Genomic DNA, 25,297 nt, shown 5'->3' with positions numbered 1-25,297 from the left:
GGTTTTGTGCAAACTTACTTACTCTAAAAATTTTAGATCTTTTGATTGCAAGAAGTTCGGAAAATTTCTGTTTATTTTCATTGTCTTAACGTTTCGCCTTCAGTTAATCATTTCTTCAAACAGTTCGTATTAAACTGCATTACCACTTAGCAATTCAACTTAAACCACTAAAAATACGCAAAAATTACACTATTTATGTAACACTTTAAGGATATCGCACCAAGGTGCAATATCCTTTCAGATGTATTGTATATAAACGAGAATTGTTTAGCAGAACTGACTGATCATCGCATAATGTGAACATTTAGGGGTTCTTGTTTACAAAGTAACCGGTTTGTGCGAAACGCATTTTTTCAGCCTTCGGCTCATCAGTGCTATTGAGCCATTCTCATCAGTTTATGCTATTATGCTATTCAGTATTTCGATCCTAAGAGCTCTAAATTTTCAACCAGCGCACAGTGGGGAAAAATGGACCAAAAACGCGACGATTTTTTTGGAAGCATGATACAGCTGACCAAAAAAATACTTTTTTGGTGTAAAATGGTCAGTAAAATCGATTCGATGTATTTAGAAGGACCGCACGAAACGCTATCATGTTCATTTTATCCCAAGTTTCCTTTTTATACTGCATTGTATTCAAGCTTAACTATATAACATGAAACCGAAGAACTTGCAGAAAAGCGAATAGAGTGTTTCCGATGTAAAAAAGTCTAACAAATCGATTGCATATAGTTTTATTGACAGCAGAAAACTCGTTGCCCCGTTTTACCCCATTTCTTTTCTAGTTATAATATTCAGTTGCAATATGATCTACAATCCAAAAGCAGATCTAATACGATCTATCAATGTTGGTTTATAATACGTGCACAACATCTGTGATCCAATTAAACACAATGGGAATGACAGTACTAGCCTGTTTAACCCGTTTTACCCCAATTTATATCAAAAGTCGTATTTCTGGTTAAACTTTCTCTCGCATGCCGAAACCAGGCTGATTGCGGTTGATGAAAATCGATTGATATTACGAAGAAAGACCTGAAAATAGGATTACAAATGAATTCAATATGGGGCAAAATCTTAAGACTCAGTTAAAGGAAAAATTGGGGTAAAACGGTATAACAAGATTCGTGCGGTCATATTGGATCTGCTTCGGGATTGTAAATCTGAATTCAATATAACAGTTCGGCTGAAAAGTTCGTATCGTTTAATAGAAACACACATTTTTACCTTTTTTTATATATGTATATAAAAAATAGGTATAGAATTCGCTCAAACTTTCGAAAAATTTTCCGAGGCCCGGAGGGCCGAGTGTCATATACCAATCGATTCAGCTCGACGAACTGATCAAATGTCCGTGTGTGTATGTGTGTGTGTCTGTATGTGTGTTGTCAACTAAGAGGTCGAGATCTCAGAGATGGCTGGACCGATTTTGATCAAACTAGTCGCAAATGAAAGGTCTCCCCGTCACCCAGAACGCTATTGAATGGTTTTGAGATCGGATGTTTACTTTTTGAGTTATACGAAGTTTTATGTCAAAATTTTCAGTTTTTTGACAGTATCTGTCACAATTGACCTTGAAAACAGATTATGTTTTCAGACTTAGATTCCGCACGGAAATAGCTATCCAACAAGCCATAGATTGTTAAAATCCGTCCATTTTTAACGGAGATATCGAATTTTTTGTGTAAGCGACTTTTCCCCCATATTCCAGCAGTAGAAGTTCTGAGCGCTGTATGGCAAAGAAAGGCTTGGGAGCAACGTAAAACACTATTTTTTATACTGTTACGTACAATAGTTTCTAAGTACCAAAAAGACTGTGAACAGCATTATTTTTCATGACATTTTGCCTCGGACCAATTTTAGCACGGTTCGTTTTTGGCAACATAATCGTTCGAATATGACATATTGGAAAGATGGCAGTACTTCCGAATTCTGAACAATTTCATAATTATATTGATTTAAACTGCTTACAGCAATAAATGCTGGAAGAACATAACACCCATATACCATTTGAATTAGTTCGTCGAGATCAGCAAATGCGTATGTGACAAATAATTTCACTCAATTTTTTACCTTATTTTCGAAGATGACTCAACCGTTTTCTACAAACTCAGATTCATATGAAAATTCGTATGCTCCTAAACAAGGTTCCTGAATTATGTTTGGATCCGACTTCTGGTTCCGGAACTACAGGATGATATGTGAAACGAAATTAAAATTGTGTAACTTATTTTCCTCGTAGATGGCTGAACCGATCTAAGATTCAAATGATATCTAAGAATCATCTAAGATTTGCTGATTTGAATAGTCGACAACCAAATAAACTTATTTCAGTTTTAGTGGTATTCAGTTTTCGATTTGGAAGGCACCCAACAATTTAACTCGTACTACGATTTCTCAAAGATGTCTATACTAATTTTTAAACATATTGAAACAAATGTAAACTAATCAGATGAATTTGTCTGACTTCGGCTACACCGATTTTCGAATTCCGGCTCCAGTATCGAATCGTTTCTCAAAGCTCAATCGTTTTCTCAAATAAAGCCAAATCGAATTTCAGAAAAAAATTCAAATTAAAATAAACTAAAATAATTAATTTTAATCAATGCTGACTTCCGATTCTGGAATTACAGGAGGATGAATTTTTAAAATTCAAACCGATATAGAAGATGATAATCCCGAAAAGGTTGAAAGTTGGACTCAAAACTATTGCAATTTATTCGTCATATGGCCATACGAATCGGTTTGGTTTATGCTGGTTCCTGAATACCGGCTCTGGAAGTACCTTAAATTACCGTAAATTCTAAAGTGGAGCTCACTTCGACATATCATGAAAAGTTTAATCGATTGTAACCTTTTTAGATAAAGTAATGAGTGATTAAAATTTCAAATTGCAGCTTAAACCGACGGTCATTAAAATAATGTCATGAAAACCGAAGAATATTCATGAAAAAAACACATGCGGATTGATAAAAAAGGTATCATCTCACTGATAGGTGGATTAAGCACATTTTTTTGCCAAAATTCGTTTTTATTATTCAACATAATTGCCATCAGAGGCGATACAGCGATTATAGCGATCTTCCAACTTTTCGATACCATTTTTGTAGTACGATTTGTCCTTTGCCTCAAAATAGGCCTCAGTTTCAGCGATTACCTCTTCATTGCTTCTAAATTTTTTACCAGCGAGCATTCTCTTGAGGTCTGAGAACAGGAAAAAGTCACTGGGGCCAAATCTGGAGAATACGGTGGATGAGGGAGCAATTCGAAGCCCAATTCGTTCAATTTCAGCATGGTTTTCATCGACTTGTGACACGGAGCATTGGCTTGATGAAACAAAACTTTTTTCTTTCTCAAATGAGGCCGTTTTTTTTTTAAATTTCGTCCTTCAAACGCTCTAATAACGCTATATAATAGTCACCGTTGATGGTTTTTCCCTTTTCAAGGTAGTCGATGAAAATTATACCATGCGAATCCCAAAATACAGACGCCATAACCTTACCGGCCGATTGTTGAGTCTTTCCACGCTTTGGGTTCGGTTCATCGCGTGCAGTTCACTCAGCTGACTGTCGATTGGACTCCGGAGTGAAGTGATGGAGCCATGTTTCGTCCATTGTTATATATCGACGAAAAAAATCGGTTTTATTTCAATATACGAGTAACAGCTCCAAACACAGCTCAGAATCATCAATTCGTTGTTGTTTTTGATCGATTGTGAGCTCACGCGGCACCCATTTTGCACAAAGCTTTCTCATATCCAAATATTCGCGAATAATATGTCCAACACGTTCCTTTGATATCTTTAGGGTGTCAGCTATCTCGATCAACTTCACTTTACGGTCATTGAAAAGCATTTGGTGGTTTTTTTTCACGTTTTCATCGGTAACAGCCTCTTTTGGACGTCCACTGCGTTCATCGTCTTCGGTGCTCATATGATCAGTACGAAATTTTGCAAACCACTTACGAATTGTTGCTTCGCCCGGTGCAGAGTCTGGATAACACTCATCAAGCCATTTTTTGGTATCGGCGGCACTTTTTTTCATCAAAAAGTAGTGTTTCATCAACACACGAAATTTCTTTTTTTCCATTTTTTTCACAATAACAAAAGTAGCTTCACTCAAAAAGCAATATCTCACAAACTAATAATCAGACAGCTGTCAAATTTATACACGTATCTTTTGAAGGTTGGTACTAACTGAAAATGGTATGGATTTAATTCTAGTGGCGCCCTCTCATAGAAACGATACGAACTTTTCAGCCGATCTGTTAAAATTATATTTGTGGGAAAACTGGAGTAAAACGATGTAGCACGAAGCATGCGATCATGAATACTATCTGTAAATTATTATATGCGAAACATAGTTGTCTTGTTTAACCAAAATTGGTCCAAACACCGATCAGTAGATTTTTTTTCTGTCAATTCATGGAAGAAGATGACTGGGGGTAAAACAAAATACAGTTGTTTGCGGTCAATCTTATTAAAAACAATACATTTATCTATCTTATGAGCATGTCAGGATTACCTTCCGATTGGTTGAATTGATTTTTTTCATGAGTTTCACAGTTAGTTTTCAAAGTAAAGTAAAAAAAGGGAGGAATTGGAGCAAAACGGGCATGATAATGAATTTGGCGGATCTTCTATCATAAATCGATTCTAGAGAAAAATTTGCATAAAAAAACTAACTTTGAAAATATTTGCTTATGTTTTTATAAAATTATTTGAATCGCGTTTTTGATCGTTTTTTCTCCACTGTGCAGCGATCCGCGAAGTATTTTTAAGGGGTAGTGAATCATTATCATGAGCAACTTTTATGAGTTTTGTCAAAATAATAATCATGCTATCGTTTGTTTAACTTGAGTGTCTTTTTTCGTTTGTTAATACTATGAAATTTTCAAAATTGAGTGTAAATATATTTCCAGCGAACAAAATCAATTTTAAATGAGGGGCTTCGCGGAGAACTTAGTGTTGTTGCGTGACAGTATGTACAGCTCCTGTAATAAGTGACAAACACGCGTTTAACCTCCAAAAATATAGACAGCAATTGGCACTACCCAGAATGATTGTGAATTCTGTAACCCAAGCGCATTAAGTTGCACAGATTTAAAATTAAAAGCGTTTAACAGATAGCCGCTGGAATTATAGTTGTCAAAGGTTTTCGAATGCAATTCTCTCAAAAGATAAAACGACGTGTTCAATTTTTCAACTAAAGATTTATGTTTCAATTTTATTCGATTCAGGTTAGGGAAATGATTTATTCACTGCAACAGTAATTAATCTCTATTTTTACAACGAAAAAAAAATCTATTTCTGATCTATAGAAACGGGGACATGTAGTCCCTTTTCCCTTATCGCGTTGCAACTTCCAAACATTCAACCACATCGGCAGACAACAACAAGGCTGGAATTCGGATACGGCCCCGTAAAACCCTCTCTGCTGATCGAACCTTGTTGACAGTTTGAAGGTAAATCAGGTAATTCGATCCACTGCCGGTAGCTCGTTGTGTGGTAAGTGTTCGAATGAAGCGCTCAAATACCTGTAACCAACTGTTGAAATGATTTGTCTGGCCAACAATAGAAGTTAAGTGAGGATTGTACGGGAAACCGATAGTATTTCTGGAGCTGCGTGTGTCACTTCAGCAGATCCCACTGAGATTCCATATCAGTTGAAACCATGAACCGATTTGAATATGAATGAGCCTCGCCCAGCATGAATATCAAAATCAAAGAAGAGAACCAGTTCCTGCCTCGATGTATGCATTACGGCGTCCTTCTGATCAACGGATTCTGCTAAACAATGAAAAAAAGGGTTCCCAGTAAGGGGCCGTGATCTATGCAAATTAGTTTCTGCAATCGTTTTGTTGCCCAACCTCACTCAAGGCAATTCGGTAGCAAAGTGTTGAGAATTTACGCAATTATATTCATGTTTTCCTTCCCGAGCTTTACCACACCAAAGGATGCTGAATCTGAATTTATCCGATTGCCGTCCCTTTTTCATCACGCAATAAGTATCTTCATGAAATAAAAAAAAAACAACAAGCACAGAGCCCGACTGGTCTTATTATGATGGGTTCAGACAGGAGATTAGTTGATCGTCTGGCACAATTCAAAGCAGTGAGTGTCATCAACATCTCACTATCATGATGCGTCAATAAAACCTTTTTTGTCTGACAGATGGTCACAAACAATAAGTAAGCTTCCTCAACAATATTATAGTAATGTGGCGTTCTAAATTTTTACTTGTACTTGATAGAAATGATCGAAAATGTATAATCATCAGCAAAATTACCTCCAACAGCGAAAAACGAAGTTGATGCTTCTGTGCTATCGCTCTTACCTGAAATGAAAAGAGAAAATGGAAAATTAAAACCTTCCAAAGCCAAATTTTACACTGAAAACTATTCAATGTTCTATTATGGAATAAATAATGAATCGTAGGAACCCCACCAGCAGAATTGTAAAACTACATTATTCTCTAATTTAATGTTTACCTTCAACAACGAGCAAGGGAAAGCTCAATAATGTGGTGAAAATTACTGGTTTCGAAACGCCATGCCCGACGGTTACAGTATTGAAGTGTAATTGTTACTCTTCGCACAGCTGTAAGTGAATGTCAATCGTCTATTGAAAAACGTAACTCTATATGACCTCCCGGTGCTCTTTCATGAAGCAGTAATGGAATCGTTCATTTATATGAGTGTCAGCTTTACTCTTCGGGTGGTGAAAGTGTAAAGAATTAAAAAAAATCTTGTGTTGTAATTTCAGAGTAAAATATTCGCAATACTGTGGCATAGCTTCATCGAAACACGAATAGTTATTTGAATTAAAAAAAAGATTATTTGAATTTCAAATTCTGAGAAATTATCTTTTAAACCCTGCTACGAGCGTGGATTAGCGTAGCAAATCGTCTTAATTAAACGCTTAATTAATCATCACCACAACAAAACAGTGTTCCCTAGAAGAAACAAGAATATCCACTCTCCAATCTTGCCCTAAAGGTTGAACACATGCGCCTTTTCTCACCCAGCAAGCGTCAAAAAGCAAAGCGAAACAAGATCCAGCACGCAATTTCCTGCTGCAAAACTCTCAAACTGACAGATTGTTGCAAAACATCCATTTGGCCAAAGGCCTACGGCCAACGTCAATATGCTTGGCCCCTTTTACTTTCCTAGCCCAAATATTCATACTCAGTTTCTTCTTTCCGATTCAAGCCGGTATAGTTTTTTTTCGGAAGTACTCAGCAAAGGACAATCGGCGACCATCGGAGTAAAGCAGCACAAAGTAGGAAAATTTACGACCCTCTCGAATTTCGCCTCATGACAGAAAATTAAGACGTTCAAGCATGCATGCATGCATGCATAAAAATGTGCAAACTCAACTCGGAAGTGTAACGATTCTTCACAACGGCTTCGGGAGAAGGTCATTTGGACTGCACTGGGTGTCATTGTTTGTACTCATCCTGCTGCCTTGACTTGTGTTGTGGCCGAAAAGTGCAATATGAGAATGTTGGCGCGTTCCGTGGAAGGAAGTATGCAACAGTAACTCAGCCAGTCCACCCGTATGTTCCTCCGGTATTCTTGGAAGCACATTGAAATGTCATGCACATCGAATGAAGTGTTAGATTCGTGACACCGATTACTTGTCTTTTTTTTCTGTTCGTTGTAACGCAGCCAACGGTTTCTTTTCGGCTACAGAACCAACTGATGTTTACTTCCGCTTTCGGCATTTGCCTATTTTCCCCCCAGCATACAAAGCTTCAACCGTTGCGCCTTCGGTACCGCTTTCTGTCCAATTCCATATCACGCGAATTGTTAAACCTATGCATCGCTTTGCTTAGTAGCCAACAACGTCTTCCAGCTGAATTTCAATTAATGCTAATTTAATTAACGTGCCTATCGTGCTCTATGGAATCTGAAACCATGTGGGCAAACGGACATCGGAAATGGGACGAAAAAAAAAACAATACAGTCTAACACATTTTGTAAATGCTTTGCTTACGTTACAGGCAGCTAGTCTCTTTAAATTGTGTTAATAACTGGACTCCAATAAATTGGGAGTCTAAACTCGAATAGGAAAAAACTTAAGGGATAAATGCAATTTATTAATAAAACGGAAAATATTTTATAAAGCATATTTTAGAATATAAACTAGCATCTGGAAATAATTAAAAGCGCATAATTTCAAATAGTTAAAAGATTTCTACTGGAATGTCGAACGGGTCAAAAATATTAAATTTTTGAACACGACGATTGTCTTATTTCGGCAATCGTTAACTTGCCAAACGTCAATTTATTTGTTCAATATATGCTTTTGAACTTATATGTAATGATCGGCTTTTGTGTCCCTAGTAGATGAAATAATTAATTTTGGTTCTACATCCAACGTTTCGACGCTCTTGGGCTAATCTTCAGGAGAAATATATTTATATGATAGATATAAAATTTATAGTTTCAATGGGCAAATCTTTAATGCACCTATATTGAGTAATTTATTGGATTTGGCGAGCTTTTTACAAAAGAAACACAGATTCTAGAAACATTTGAGAGATTTCAAGAATTTTTTATAAAAATTAGCTATAGCATTCGCTCAAACTTTCGAAATCTTTCCGAGACCCGGACTCGATGAACTGAGCAAATGTCTGTGTGTATGTATGTGTGTCTGTTTGTATGTGCGAGAGAAAAATAGCACTAATGTTGCACAGAATTTGAAGGGTACACAAAAAAAATTGAATTTTACAGGTGACTTAACACTCCAAATACCAAGCCTCAAAAAAAGTTGGAACGGTAACTTTGAGCTGTCATAGCTCAGCTGTTTTTCAACGAATCTCAATAAATTTTACACCCTAGAATTTTGTGAAGTTCGTAGATTGATTCCAAAACTTTGTAGCAGGCGATTGGTAAAGGAAAACCAATGAAAATTTGATTTTTCCCGTTCCAAGTTTTTTTCACGCACCCAATATGCCCTATCTGCTTTCCATTTTTCTTTTCTTTGGCATAAACGTCGCATAGAAAATATTGAATACTTCAACTTTACCGAGTCATAACTTTGTTGTTAGTCAACCGATCTTCAAAATTTCATCAGTGCAGACCAGTTCAAATTGAACTGCCGAGTTTAGCACTAAGCAGTTCAATTTGAACTGCTCTGCACTGATGAGTCAAAGACGAAACGCAAAAATAATAAAAACGGTTATGTGCCCTAGCACAAAATTTGGCTAACCCCTAAATGACCATACCTGCATCGACCAGAAATAGTCGAAAACACGTTTTCGTTCGGCACGTCAGAAAAGACATTGCACTCCGTTGCAAAACATAAAGTGTTCTGTAAGTAGCAGAAACTTTACGTCTGCTTAGCGGTTCAAATTGAACTGCCGAGTTTAGCACTAAGCAGTTCAATTTGAACTGCTCTGCACTGATGAGTCAAAGACGAAACGTAAAAATAATAATGTATTGATGATCAAAAATATATATCCGTAGGAAGAATCTCAAGAAATTTGGTACAAATACAGAAAATTTCTATTACTGGGAAAATTTTGCCAAAAAACAACAAATCAAAACTTTGAAATTTTATTACATATTTTTGTTTTAGGTTTTCCGTAAAATCTCAAAAAATCGGTAGAAGATCGGAAATTTCAAAATTTCTGATATATATTGCGTTCCAACGTTTGTGCAAAACAAAGTGAAAATATTGGAATCCGTTTTGATTTCATCTGTTTTAAAGAGACGTAGAATTTGCTTCTATTAATAAAATAAATTTTGTGACAACACGAAAATTTTAAATTATTTCAATGGCTTTGTACAATAAAAAATATAACGTAAAATATATGAATTTCTTATACTAACCCATGGCAAAAGAAACCAACTACAATTAAAAAAAATTATTGCTTGATTTTTGTTTTACAAGCAATTAAAAACAAGAACATATATCTTAAATTTTCCGCTATCCTAAACAACATCAATTATTATCGATAGAATATTAAAATTTAAATATCACGAACTTAGAATTATTTCGGAATGCATAGAATTCGAAAATTATTTGAATTTTCTATTAGTAAACAATTCAGAAATAGTAGAATTCTGAATTTAGCACAAAAAATCACACGAAATTAAGTAAAACATGTTTTTATCCACCTAGTTGTGTAATGATGTCTTTCTCATATCTCTCTTATTCTCATATAAAATATTTATTCTTCAAACAGTTTTGTTTGATTTTTGAAAAACATGAAAGCTAGTGCATGAACTAGTGTAACCTACAAAATGAAACAGTTCTCAAATCGGTTAGGCCATCTTTCTCAGTGAAGTGAGTTCCACTATTTCAGGTACTTATGAAACTGGAATCGCCCCGAATATTGGCTTTTCAGCAGCCTTTGCGATAAGCACCAACCAATCAATCTATTTGCAGCTTACAGTTGTCTTTGTCTCGAAAAACAACCTCTTCGTTTGAATGCTTATTACTAAATGAAGCCCTGCACCTATGTTATCAGAACTAATTGGCTCAAGTGGCATGTTCCCCTAGTTATTTGGAGATTCGTGCCTTGCGTAGCTTCCCATCAACTTCCTGATGGGAAGGGAAGGATAAAAGGAACATGGAAGGGAATTGGGAATTGAGCATTCTGCATTCCCCGAAGAATGCAAAACGATTTCTTCCCGAATATGCACTTGAATTAATTTGACACTTTAGAAGACAAAAAATACCTTATTTTCATATATAGCTAATAAATGACTTATATGATACGAATATTTTTCAATGAAAAAACCCAATGTATGAACATAATTTAAATTTTTTTTAAAAAATATCTCCTCCGCCTATTTTTATATACATATATATATATATATATACAAGAATACATATATATATATACAAGAAACGGATTTTCTTTCGTTTGCCTCAATGTTAAATATAGCAGTTTGAAAATAACCTGTTTTTGAACTAGTTTTGCTCATAACTTCGGTTCAGAAAACGCTACCTGAATACGCCAGTCATTAAAACATTGGTTTTAACAAACTCTAAAAGATGTTCAAAGATACCTATACGAAAAAAGAAAAATAGAAATGCTAGAGCAAAAAATGTGATTTTTTTAGGAACACCCTAAGTTGCTCTTTAAAAATAGCTGTAACACTAAAGCCGTTGCAGATACTACTATGGTGTTCTCAGCAAAGCTGCTCGATATAAGTTTATCTACAATTTTGCCGAAGAATGCAGTCCTCTATCTCAACACATCCGGAAAATAAGTTTTGGATCACCTTAATAATAATAGCCACCGTAATACCATGTACATCGACATATGGCTTATCCTCACTGATCATTTGTTTTTAAGACATCATAGCTCTAATGTATAAGGTTAAGCAACAAATGTTTTTGTCCCCCTAAATTGTGGATCCGGACCACTGTGCAATGCAATTTAACTCGGAAATTTTAAAATTTCCGATCTTTTACCTATTTTTTTGAGATTGTACGGCAAACCTACAACAAAATCAGAATTTTAGTAGTTATAAATTGCGTTTGGGTTGTGCATAAAAATTGTTTAGATCGTTTGTCCAATACAAAAATATAACTATTTTTAGAGTTTTAGGTTATTTACTAAAATTTTTAAAATTTTCAGTGAAATCCAAGTTTCAGTTTTTTTTGTAAATTTTGTTCATAATAAATTTCCAACTAAAATAATAAAAAAATATATGTCATAAAATTTTAATGTTTTGATTTCATGTTGTTTGTCAAAATTTTCCCAATAATACAAATTATCTGTATTTGTACCAAATTTCTTGAAATTCTTTGAACGGATATATAATTTTGGTCATCAATACATTGTATCTGGTTATGATCCCAATATTCTGAATCAAAAAAATATACATGTCATAGTTTTAATTTTTGAGTTATACAAACATGTGAAAAAAAATGAAAAATGCATATATATTTATAAATTCATCGATTTTTTAATGTTTTCTTTTGATTGTGCAATAATGGTAGTTGATCGAAAATTGTAGCTGATATCACTAGCAATCGAATGATGTGTAAAAATATATAGGTCATCGCTTTGAATTTCGATATATTTACGATCATTGTAAAAAGTCTCACCTTTTCTTAAGTCATCTATCTACAGTTTTCATTATAACTTTGGGTAGACAACCCTATTTTCTGTTTTTTTTTTCAGTGCATTTTATTTCTGGAAGTATCACCTTTCCAATGGTGAACAAATTTTGAAGATCGGGTGACTAACAACAAAGTTATGACTCGGTAAAGTTGAAGTTCTCAATATCCGATTCGCGTTGCAGGTGCCGCATGAATGCAGATAGGGCACGTTTTGAGCTTGAAAAAAAACTTGGAACGGGAAAAATCTGATTTTCATTAGTTTTTCCTAAAAGATCGTCAATAATGATATACTTAAAATAATCTACAAGCTTCACAAAATTTCGAGGGTGAAAAATTTATCGAAATTGGTCAAGTAACAGCTGAGCTATGATAGCTCAAAGTTACCGTTCCAACTTTTTTTGAGACTTGGTGTTTCGCGTAACTTTTTTAGGCTTGGTATTAGGAGTGTAATTCATAAAGACCTAATTTGTCAAATGACGGAAAATTTTATTTATAATGACTTAATATTAGATTAGCTTGAATTATACTAGTTTCGACTGTAACTTGCATTCCGCAAGCAGATGCGACAGTATGAATTTAAACGTACCTTTTACCAACCAAGCAGACGAGTGCTTCTTTGGCTCATTAACAGACGCACTTTGCGATCCAATGATTCTCGGTTCAAGTGGCGGAGGTCGATATCAGTATCATTTTTTTTATTTCGAAGAATTTCAAGTCATGGAATTTTAGACACCATACTAAACGTTCTTCCACGTAAATTCACGTGGACTGCGACGCTCCATTTATGTGCATTTAATAAGATGTAAAATCACAGGGTTTTTTTTAAGTGTGTAGTCAAGGTGTGGGCATTTACTCTGGAAGAGGACGGTGAATATACACAAACATAGCTAATATATGTGAATTTTTCCACTGAGAGTATCTGATTCAAAATAAATTTATGTTGATCATTTTGGCCTGCACAGAAAGAAAAGATGAAACTTACACGACATGTAAACCGATAGTACTATGAAATAGACATCAGTTGAAACGAAAATCTGATTTAAAGCCATGATTTATGTAAAATTAGATTAAAATTCGTTTAGTTTTTCATTGATTGATTTCACTGTATATCTACAAACCGCTTCGTTTTGTAATGTAAATTTCCATTCAATTGCCTGCTCCAAATATGTGCATGAAAATAAATGTAAAGTCACAAAATATTTTTATCTGTGTGCATATTTTTCTTGTACAGTACCTTTATACATTCGCATTGTGAAGTGTCACAATTTCATCACTTCAGTTACAGATTTTCTAATTATCAATACATCCTTATTTAAACAAAATATTATTGGATCGACGATAGTCGTATTTTTCAAGTGAACAATGCACTTAACGTTGAATTATAGTGAAATGTGAATCCCAAGTTAATCCATTTATGGTACATAATCTGTTACATTAGAGCGTGGTCACAGTTAGACGTAAGAACAGATCATAACGGTCTATTTCTTTTTCTATTGTACAGACAGTAATCCAGTTTTCTACGCTTTATGGGAGATACCGCGAGGATACCGAAATGTTTTAACAGATAACAAATGTGTATTTGAATATAAGAAGAACTTTCTATTCTCAGGATTATTGATTTTTCATCATTATCATTATCCACGGAAAATAATTAAATAAATGGACGCTATGTGAAGTGCCAAAATGGTGTTTGTTGTTCGTACCAGAGCTAAAAAAAGTCATTTTCATTGACTTAAAATAGACGAAAATGACGAGAAATTATGTCACTCTCAGCTTCGCTTGCAAACTATGAGAACGAAATCCATGTCCAGTCAATGACATAAGCGGAACAGTAGTTTCAAAATTGTGTTCTTTTTTTCATTTATGCTTTCAGTCATTTGCGGTTCTCAGTGAAAATCCCAAAGTATGCAGTGTCGGTATTCAACAGAAGCTTTGAGAACCGAAAATGACAGAAAAAGATTTCTCAATGACTTTTACCTGTTAGTTCTGGGATGTAATAACTTCTATTTATCATATTTTAAACAGTCTTTATAGCCAAGCATAGCAGATTTTCAAAACATCGATGAAAGAATGAAAATTGAAATTCTGCTGATGCTCTCTGCAGACGTTAGTTTAGTTTCGTCTTGCCATAGAGGAAAGAGTGATGTTGGTAATTATACTCTCTCATTGTTTCGATGAGAAACGAAAATGCTTCGTCTCTCTCTTCGTTTTTCCTGGTGTCGGTCATTTACGAATAAGAAATAAAACATTGAAATTGAACATTGTTGGAATCGTTTCTTTCTTTGAGAATGCGTGACAATTTTAAGCTCTGGTTCGTACTTTCACTTTTCTTACACTGAAGCAAGGACTTTCGACAGGAATGATAATAAATCTCCATCTAATAAACAAATCGTATCAATCAGCATGAAAGCCATCGTAGTGCGATTTTAAGAATCGGCCTTTAGAGGTATGATAAAATAATATCTGTTATATAACATTATATTACATTGCATCTATAAATTATTCATATTATTTATAAACCATACTAGAACATGTTTGAAATGCTAAGTTCAGAACTAAGATCAAATAATAAGATGCATTAAAACTCGGATTACCAGTGTTAACCCAGTCGTTATTAATATCCGTAGAACTGAACATTTGCATGTTTTTATGTTCTCATAATGCGTTCCAAACGGAAAGTCTACAGCTCTTTCTATCTTCCCAACGCAACCGAAAGTTGACCCGTTTGTTGCACTCTCCCGCACGTCTTGCTGACAAACTTTTGAGATTCCTTACCTAAGCCGGAGCCGATTGTTTATTTTACTAAATATCCTCAATTATAATTCAAATCTTTCATTTATTCAACAATCGGTTCCGGTAAGTGACCACTGGCTGACCTGACCAAAATCCTCTCGGTCATATGCATAGTGGAAGAGAGTCCGGGACAGGGATCTATTCATTAATTATTATCAAATAAGCTAAAGAGAGGGGCAGAAAAGTGACTGAAACGAAAAAACGAAGCTCGGATAGCCGTTCAGATAGCCGACGATCCCATTCCGGTGATGTCCCATTCGTTCCGGTCTACTGCATTGGAAATTGAGTTGAGGTGGGCTTGAGAAGAAACCTTGAAAAGCGGACCATCCTTTACTATACGCATCACAGTCATAAGGAAAGTGACACCGCGCACCGATCGGACGAAGTAAAGTTTCGTCCCCTAGCTAGTTCTTGTGTGAATAGAGCTCTTGTTATTTTTTTATCTACGCTCGGGGAAAAAAAGTGCACATTAATTTCGAATCAAACACCTTTTCTTTGCGGAAACGCTGCTACCAAAGTGCATTTGTATACAGTTGCTTCGTCGGAACCTTTTAAGCAGAAGGAATAAATCAAGTTTATGTGCAGTCTCGGGTTCTTCCCTTCATGCTCGGAACTTGCACAGGACGGATATAGATATGATAAACGGACGGAACGTAATGAGACACAGTCATGTCTAGGATGAAACTTGAAACCGTTGCAATCCTGTTACGGGCTGCAATTAGAACTGTTAAACAAAAGCAAACATGTTCATATTAATCATCTCAAATGATGAAATATGGTACAAATTTTCCTAATTCTCGCTTCCCTAATAGTTTTCATAAATCAAAAGTAACCAGATACACTAAACGGCGACGATAATTTGATATTGGAATAAACACGAAGTTTTAGACTTGGCGTATCCGGAATGATTTGTTTGGGTAGTAAGTAAATTTGCGAAAATAAGTCAAGACGAAAAGAATTATAGTAAATTGTTTACGCATTTATTGATTGTAAAACTTTCTTAAACAGATTTCGCCAGCTGCAAACCCAGCTATAGTATAAATCGTTTACACTATACTGAATTTTCCAAATGTTCCATTAACCATTAAATCGATTAATTTTGTTTTTGTTACCATTGTTACCATGTATTTTTCCTCTACGTCTCTTAAGGAAGATATATATCACAAATACTGCGATGATTTCAAATGATTTGAATGTCACCCGGTGCCAGTGACTTGTTAATCTATGATGGAAGCAAGGAAAGAATTTATGATAAAAGCTCTCATCATTTAAATGTTGGAATCGATCTGGAAATAAGTAACAGCAATCTTAGTTTAAATCCAAAAGGAACTTTCCGTTTTTTGTCAGTGTCTAACATAAAAAACAGTATAGAAAAAGACTGACGAAAGGAAAACCAAAAATGAAATTTTTTTAAAAAGGTATCACTCGGACCCGTAACTTTCCCTGTCCTAGGAAATCGCAACTCGAAAACTGTAGCACTTAGCCAAAATTTGTTGTGATCTTTCAGTTATTTAAAATCTTGCGTTTTCCCGTGAAGTAGGACTACAAAGCAATTTATAAACTATTCCAACAATTGTTTAAAATAAACCATCAATAAAGTCGATACAATTTTTTACAGTGTTTATTTTTTGTTCCATATAGTTCCGACAATTATTATTTTAAACATAATCAATGAACAATAAACTATTTCTGTTGACGAAATTGAAAAACAAATGAAGAAATCGCAAGTTGTTTTATAGAACCTGTCTTATTGCACCTACCCTATCAAATACATCCTGTCTGTCATCTAGACTGTGTTTATTTTTTTCATTTACCAACAGAGTTGCCATTCATACAGAATTACCTGTAATGTATTGATTTGTATACGTCCATGCGAATTTCATGCAGGATACAGATTTAATACATATTGCCAAAACTATATACATAATTGTGCCTATTTCTCATCCTCCAACGCAAGACAAAATCGAACCCGTTTTGTTAGAATATTTACTTGCTTCTGGTCTGCCGCCACTTAATTTCTGGTGAAAACTACCAACACAATAAAAAATAGTCTAGATGAACAATGTTGAGTCAAATAAATGGTTACCTTCCAACATCGCGAAAAAGTTAAATATATTATCAACGTGATCCAACAATCTGATCGGTGTTGACAAACGAGGGGAAACCAACTAGTAAAAAAAACTTTTACATAACACAAGGGGTGTACAGATAGTAAATAGTTCGCGCAGTACAATATAGGTGGAGCTAGTGCATCACGAAAAATTATTTTTTATAAGAATTTACTCATACTGTCATGTCTGTTAGTCTGTGGTGTAATGATGCCTTTCCCATATATTATTTATATTTTCATGAATATTATCATTATAGTTTATTTGGGTATAACCTCGGTAACCAATAAGCACATTCTTATGGCGCATTGTGACAGCAAATGATCGCTAATTGGTATTTCAATCGCACTTGAGACTAAATTCAGACCGACTTTGGCAAAGTTCGGCTATTCATATATAATATTTATTTATGGCTGGTGTGCATTCTGAAAGCTGGATTATGATTGATTTACAACAGACACAGATAACAGATATACGGACTCGAACAAAATTTTTTAAAATCTTGTGTAAATTTCAAATTTGCTATACGTTTGAAACACTACTGCCACCTGCTCGACTGTTCGCCGCGATTTTTCAAAAAAACGTTCCACTACGTTCCGGAACGATAACAAAATCCTCCTACCTGTTATAGAAATATTACAACTACAACAATTTTTACACTCATCACACGACAACTTTATTTCCATGTCGCATAAATCACACAAGAGTTCGGTATTAAACAAAAATAAACTTTTCATTTTAACCAACGGCAAAACAAAAATCTAGCGTGAAGTGGATGTTGCACCCAAAATTGTGGCTCAGTGAAAGCGACACCCAAATCGTGGTGACACCTCGTGTCGATCGTGGTGACATCTGCAAGTGTTCGCCACGCTGATTGAACAAATTTCACATACAGTGCAAATGTGAGCCTGTATATCTGTTATCTGAGCAACAGATGAGCTCTCAGATTAGATATAGAGCTAAAAGCATTTTTTGTACGATTCGCGATTTTAAACACTTTGCCTTACAATCCCAGAACCAGAAGTCGGATCCGGAAAAAAAATCGAATGCTTTCTTTGGGACCGTAATCTCTTTCATTTGAGTTTGAGTTTTAGAACATCGGTTGAGTGGTCGCGATGAAAAATAACTTAGTTCCATTTTCTACATTTTGACCACTGTTCCGATATTTCCGGAGCCGGTATGTCAGATGTAAGTTTGCGTGGTCTGCAAGTTACAAGACATATTAACTAAAGGAATTAATTGACTGTTTTGGAAAAAATAGATCATTTTCCATCTATTTCTATGAAATTTTTTAATTTTGAATTTTGTCACTCGTCACCCTGCAATCCAGTCAAATTCACACCAAATTAAAAAAAATCGATAGGATAATAGAAAGTTTCCTTTGAAGTGAAGTGAGTGCATATTTTGGGGAATTTTTCGCACGTTTTTCATTGTCATTCCAGTACCAGAAGTCAGATCCATACCAAATTTAAAAAAATTTGTCGGCTGCTCGGCCATCCATGGAAGTTGACCATCAATGTCAATTTTCCTCTCTGAGCAGCCTAGATAGCCGTGTAGTGTCGGTAGCGGTTTCCCAACTGGCTAAGAATAACGCTACGGTCCACCTGTACCGGTGGTATAAGTCCACCAAACAGGTAAGCCGTGTGGCATCCGGCGGAATTATTTGTTACCAAGAATTGATCCACTGGTTTCCTGTTCCATGTCGTAAAAGGCCACAAAAATAGGAACTCCTAAGTCAAGGTGTATTTCCGTGCCGATGGCTGAATGGCTGCAGGAGGTTAAACAATGCAGTCGTGAACGGAATATCTTGGGATTTTCCCTTACTGTGTTAAGCGAAGCTCTGGCACAGTGGACGACTTCTTTCTTCGCAACTCGTGGGATTTAAATGATTAAAACATTTAAAAAAATCCTTACATGGTTCGCTATAGGCGATTATAAGCCAATATATTTGGTTTCTTGTAGTTGTTGTACGGTAAGTGCTGGAGGTGGAGTGTTCGTTACTTTAATTGATAATGGTTAGAGTAGCACAAATCAATCTCCAGCATAAACGTACAGCAACTATGAATCTATCCAGACTTCTGTAAGAAGGTAAAGCTTCTTTAGCTTTGGTTCAAGAACCATATTTCCAAAAGGGAAACTTCTACGTTGGAAAATTGTTAAACCCAGTCTTTGTTGCCTTTAACAAGACCGGAATGACTAATCCACGTGAAATGCCTCGAGCATGCATACTTGCAAATAGTGCTCTCGATGTCTCTCTCATATCGGAGCTCACAACTCGGGATATTTGTGTTGTCACAGTTGGTATGACTACTGATGGCATAGACAGGAAATATGTCTATTGTTCGGCATATTTGCCGCATAACCAACCTTCGCCAAGCGATGACTTCAAAAAGGTTGTATCATACTGCTGCAAAAGTGATTTACCGCTTGTAATCGGCAGTGACATAAATGCTCACCATATCATTTGGGGCAGCACAGATATAAATTCGAGAGGCTCTGATATGATGGAATTTGTGAGCAGTACAAACCTGCACATAGTCAATGCAGGAAACCGTCCAACTTTTGCGAGATCTGGAAGAGAGGAGGTTTTGGACGTAACTCTCTGCTCTGATAGAATTGCGCATGAGTTGGTGAATTGGCTCGTCTCCGATGAGCTCGAACCTTCGTTGTCTGATCATAAGTACATATTCTTTGATCATTCAAACGTTAAATTTGATATTATCACATATCGTAATCCCAAATCTACAAACTGGGACCTCTATGAAGAGGGCTTGGCGACTAGATTTTACGGGTACCAACCAACAATTGAAACCCCAATTGATTTGGAAAATGTTGTCGACGAGACAAACTCACTCATAGTTGCAGCATATGAAGAGGCTTGTCCACTTCGGATTGTGCGAGCTACTAGAGGAACTCCTTGGTGGAATGCTGAACTTGCTAGACTAAGGAAACTATGCAGAAGAGCTTGGAACCACCGTCGCAGAAATGGGTCGGAGGCATTCGTGTTGGCTCGAAGGGCTTACAAAAATGCTCTTCGATCGTCTGAGCGAAGTGGTTGGAAAAGCCTCTGCACAAATGTCTCTAGTCTCAACGAGGCTAGCAGATTAAATAAGTTACTTTCGAAGTCTAAGGACTTTAATGTCAGTTCCTTAAGAACTTCAGATGGTGAACACTTGTCTGATGAAGGTGATGTACTTCACTATCTTTTTAACACTCACTTTCCAGGATGTATGGATCCATCACCGACAGCTCTTCCCGAGACTTTTTCAGGTAGTTACGATTCTTGGGCCCTTGCTCGAAGCGTTGTGACGATTGAATCGGTCAAATGGGCAGTTGAGAGTTTTGCTCCGTACAAGTCTCCTGGAAAGGATGGAGTTTTCCCAGTGTTACTGCAGAAAGGGTATGAACATTTCAAACATGTTTTGAAGAAAATACTTACTTTTAGTCTTGCGACAGGATATATTCCAAGAGCCTGGCAGGAAATAATTGTCAAATTTATTCCCAAAGGCGGTCGCGACACTTATGAGGAAGCGAAGAGTTTCAGGCCTATCAGTCTAAGCTCATTTCTTCTTAAAACAGTGGAACGCATAGTCGATCACTATATCAGAAATGTTAGTTTGGGCCTGCATCCGCTACATGGAATGCAACATGCTTACCTGCGTGGAAAGTCCACTACAACCCTGTTACATGATGTTGTGTACAACATTGAAAAAGCTTTCTCACAAAAGCAATCTTGCTTGGGAGTTTTCCTAGATATTAAAGGTGCCTTTGATAACGTGTCTTTCAATTCAATTCTGGAAGCAGCCCGTGGTCATGGCATACCTTCAAGTATCACAAATTGGATACACGCAATGCTTAGCAATCGACTTCTTTGTTCATCGCTTCGGCAAGCAGAGATTAGAAAGCTAAGTGTCTGTGGGTGTCCTCAAGGTGGTGTACTATCCCCACTTTTATGGAACCTAGTCGCTGATGGTTTGTTAAGGAAACTTAATAACCTTGGATTTCCGACTTATGGTTTTGCCGACGATTATCATATATTGATGACCGGTATAAGCATTAACACTCTCTTTGATTTAATGCAGCAAGCCCTGCGATCTGTTGAACAATGGTGTTGTCAGGTTGGATTATCTGTAAATCCGGGCAAAACATCAATGGTGCTTTTCACTCATCGTAGGATAATCACAGGAGCTCGTCCGTTGCAGTTCTTTGGTTCAGAGGTCACTGTGGTCGAACAAGTTAAATACGTCGGGGTTATTCTTGACTCAAAACTGAATTGGTCTGCTCACATTGACTTCAGAATTTAAAGAGCTTGCATGGCTTTCGGCCAATGTAGACGAGCTTTTGGAAAATCATGGGGACTCAAACCCAGATATATTCATTGGATCTACACAACTATTGTTAGACCAATTTTAGCATATGGATGTCTTGTATGGTGGCAGAAAGGAGAAGTCGCGACAGTTCAGTCAAAGCTAAATCATCTCCAAAGGATGGTCTTAATGGCGATGACAGGAGCATTCACGACAACTCCTACTGCTGCTCTAGAGGCGCTACTGTGCATTAAACCACTACATGTGTTCCTAAAACAAGAAGCATTATCTTGTGCATATCGTCTTAAGGTTACAAAGCTTTGGAACAGTAACCCATTAGATTATGCTACCAGCCACACTCGCTTGTGGTCTCAAATGGTTACGTGGGATGAGTATTTACTCGCTCCTAGTGACCTAACTCTCACATGCAGTTTTCCTTTCAAAACATTCAATGTGAGCTATCCTCTTCGTTAGGAATGATTGTCTGGTTGTCTGGAACGACAACTTGATGAACACATAGTTTGCTTTACGGACTGTTCTCTGTTGAATAGTCGTGCTGGTGCTGGTGTCTACTGTCGTGAAATGAGGCTGGAGCAGTCTCATTCACTTGGTAGATACTGTACTGTGTTTCAAGCAGAAATCTACGCGATTCTGTGTGAAGTACAATCGGCACTTCAGCAGAGGATCTGTGGTAGGCGAATTTATTTTTGTTCCGACAGTCAGGCAGCCTTAAAAGCACTCAGTTCGAATGACTCACGGTCGAATCTAGTGATCGCATGTCGAACTCAAATTGAAGACCTCAGCATTTCAAATGCTGTTTACTTCTTATGGGTACCCGGCCATTCTGGTATTACTGGAAATGAATGGGCTGATGAGTTGGCTAGAGCTGGTGCAACGAATGATTTCGTTGGTCCTGAACCAGCTTTACCACTTTCAACTAGTTGCATAAAGCACAAGATTCGTTCTTGGGCTGTATCCAAACATGCCAGCTACTGGCGCAGCTTGCAAACTTGCGCTCAGACAAAAGCATTTCTACCAGATTTAAATCTAAAAATGTCAAAGTGTCTACTGCTTTTCTCCAAGCATCATTGCAGTATTCTGGTCAGAGCTCTGACTGGACATTGCAAACTCAATTATCACATGGCTACTATTCAACGTGCTGAGTATTATTCGTGTGATTTGTGTGAATGCGATTATGGTACTTCATATCATCTGATATGTAACTGTCCCGCATTGACGCAGCTACGTATCCGGGTTTTTGGTTCTCCATACATGGTTGAATCTGTGTATGCGGAGCAAAAATTGAAGGATATTCTCTCGTTTCTTACCCAATGTGGTAAGGAGCTATAGTCAGAAGGGTTCATCGTTCTTCCTGGAGTGAATGAATCCCTTCTGTATTTACCTTAAATAGGGTTTAGCAGATTGTTTGGCATCTTTTAGGGGGTGCCGAATTTACTTCTGCTCGTACATACTGCGAATCGTTCTGCATTCTTCCGGGAGTGCAGAATGGTGTCGCTTTTGTAAGATCTTCAAATCCTCTCGGGGGTTGGAGGTTTTATTAACAGCGGACTGTTCGGGACCTCGTAGAGGTTCAGAATTTACTTCTGCTTCCACTAAATGTGATCCTCAGCAGATTGTTCGGCATCCCTTAGGGGTGCAGAATTTACTTCTGCTTTTATGTGTTTTTGTGTCGTAAATTTTTCCCATCCTCCTAGTCCAACCCTTACCATTTCCTTTCAATCCTTCCCTCTTATATATCGGGAAAATGATGCTAAAAACAAATTGATGGCAAGGCACAAATCTCCAAATATCAAGGGGAACGTGCCATTTGAGCCAATTTGTTCTGATTCCTGATTCCTGCACCCAAAATTGTGGCTCAGTGAAAGCGACACCCAAATCGTGGTGACACCTCGTGTCGATCGTGATGACATCTGCAAGTGTTCGCCACGCTGATTGAACAAATTTCACATACAGTGCAAATGTGAGCCTGTATATCTGTTATCTGAGCAACAGATGAGCTCTCAGATTATATATAGAGCTAAAAGCATTTTTTGTACGATTCGCGATTTTAAACACTTTGCCTTACAATCCCAGAACCAGAAGTCGGATCCGGAAAAAAAATCGAATGCTTTCTTTGGGACCGTAATCTCTTTCATTTGAGTTTGAGTTTTAGAACATCGGTTGAGTGGTCGCGATGAAAAATAACTTAGTTCCATTTTCTACATTTTGACCACTGTTCCGATATTTCCGGAGCCGGTATGTCAGATGTAAGTTTGCGTGGTCTGCAAGTTACAAGACATATTAACTAAAGGAATTAATTGACTGTTTTGGAAAAAATAGATCATTTTCCATCTATTTCTATGAAGGCAAATTTTTTAATTTAGAATTTTGTCACTCGTCACCCTGCAATCCAGTCAAATTCACACCAAATTAAAAAAAATCGATAGGATAATAGAAAGTTTCCTTTGAAGTGAAGTGAGTGCATATTTTGGGGAATGTTTCGCACGTTTTTCATTGTCATTCCAGTACCAGAAGTCAGATCCATACCAAATTTAAAAAAAATTATGGGACGATAATATCTTTCATTTGAATCTAAGTTTGTGACAGTCTGCTCTGCCAACTCGGAGAAAAATGAGTGCATATTTCTCTCTCTCTCTCACACACACACACACACACACACACATATATATATAGACATTTTGCGTACTCGACGAACTGAGTCAAATGCTATATGACACTCGGCCCTCCGGGCCTCGGATCCACATTGATTGCAAAAACTTTCTATAAAGCTTGCTTCATTTAGAATTGGAACAAACTTTTTCTCATATTGAGACGCTCTCGGTGGACGGATTTGGAAGTTCTAGTATTTGGAAGTTCTTGGTAAAATTTTGAAGACGATTAAGCGGGATCCTAATCTGTCGGACCGTGATTTGGCCAGAAAATTCGGTGCTGCCCATAGTACCGTGAGGAGAACTCGACTCCGAGAAGGAATCAAGTCCTATCGAGCTAGCAAACAGCCAGTTTTCGTTACAAATAAGACAATGACATCGGAACTATACCAAAAAGCGTCCTCCAAAAACGAATTTTGCCGTTCATTCGATCCTACGATCATCCCGTAATGTTTTGGCCAGATTTGGCAAGCTGTCTTTACAGCAAAGTCGTTCAAGAATGGTATGCAGAGAAAGGGGTCCAGTTTGTTCCGAAAAATTTTGTCTGGATAATACTTCTAGTTCCGTAATTACAGAGGGATATGTGCCTAATATTCATCTATTTTCTTAGAGATGGCTGAACCTGTTTTAGTAAACTTCAATTCAAATGAAAGGTCTTACAAACCAATAGAAAGCTATTGAGTTTTATTTGAGTAAGACTACCGGTTCCGAAATTACAGGGCGATATGCAAAAATCAATTTCAATAGAGTGTTTCCATACATGGTGAAGCAAAAACAAATAGAATTCTTTGAACTAAACCTATAATTCTTACACAATGTCGTTTGATGACGAAATTTTTATTTTTATTTGATTTCGAAGATACCGGTTGCCAGCTCTCGATTCCCGAAGTACCGGAAGCAGTTATCAAAATCTCCCAAAAGGAAATCATTTCATTTTCTCAGTGATGACTTAGCCGATTTTCATCAAAGTAGTTCCAGATAAGAGGTATTACGGTCTCATGGTTTCTACTGAATTTTAACTAAATTCAATTAAATGAAATGGAGCTCCGGAGAACCCTAGTATTATAAACCATTTGACTCTACTCGACAAGACCTGAAAATGTCTGCGTGTGCAACATTTTAGAGATTTTGCTCCAGGCACAATTTGTTCGGAGATGGCAGAACCGATTTTTACAAGCTTAAGTTCGTTTGAAAGCTACTATTGGATTGTCAATCAAGTTCGAAGATTAATTGGTAGTCAATTCTGGTTCCGGAGATATAATGGTATATGTGACATAACCGCCAAAACGACCGTTTTTGTACCGCTCTTTTTTTCGGAGATGGCTGAACCGATTT

General features: G+C 36.7%; 1 protein-coding gene across 8 annotated transcripts in view; it reads right to left on the bottom strand.

Annotated features, from left to right (window-relative positions):
* Positions 1-25,297, bottom strand: part of LOC131436857 (ras GTPase-activating protein raskol) — a 352,339-nt gene that overhangs the window by 76,372 nt on the left and 250,670 nt on the right. For 6 of the 8 annotated variants that reach the window (XM_058605803.1, XM_058605804.1, XM_058605807.1 and 3 more), the window contains one exon: positions 6,288-6,335. The exons of the other annotated variants lie outside the window; for them this stretch is intronic. In XM_058605803.1, the coding sequence (XP_058461786.1) occupies positions 6,288-6,335 (48 nt within the window). The remainder of the gene's footprint in view (positions 1-6,287; positions 6,336-25,297) is intronic. 8 annotated transcript variants of the gene reach the window in all.

Source organism: Malaya genurostris, chromosome 3 (genome assembly GCF_030247185.1).
Source record: "Malaya genurostris strain Urasoe2022 chromosome 3, Malgen_1.1, whole genome shotgun sequence".
NCBI classification, from domain to species: Eukaryota; Metazoa; Arthropoda; class Insecta; order Diptera; family Culicidae; genus Malaya; species Malaya genurostris.
The sequence above is the reverse complement of the archived record's forward strand: the minus strand, read 5'-3'. Positions and strand labels throughout refer to the sequence as shown.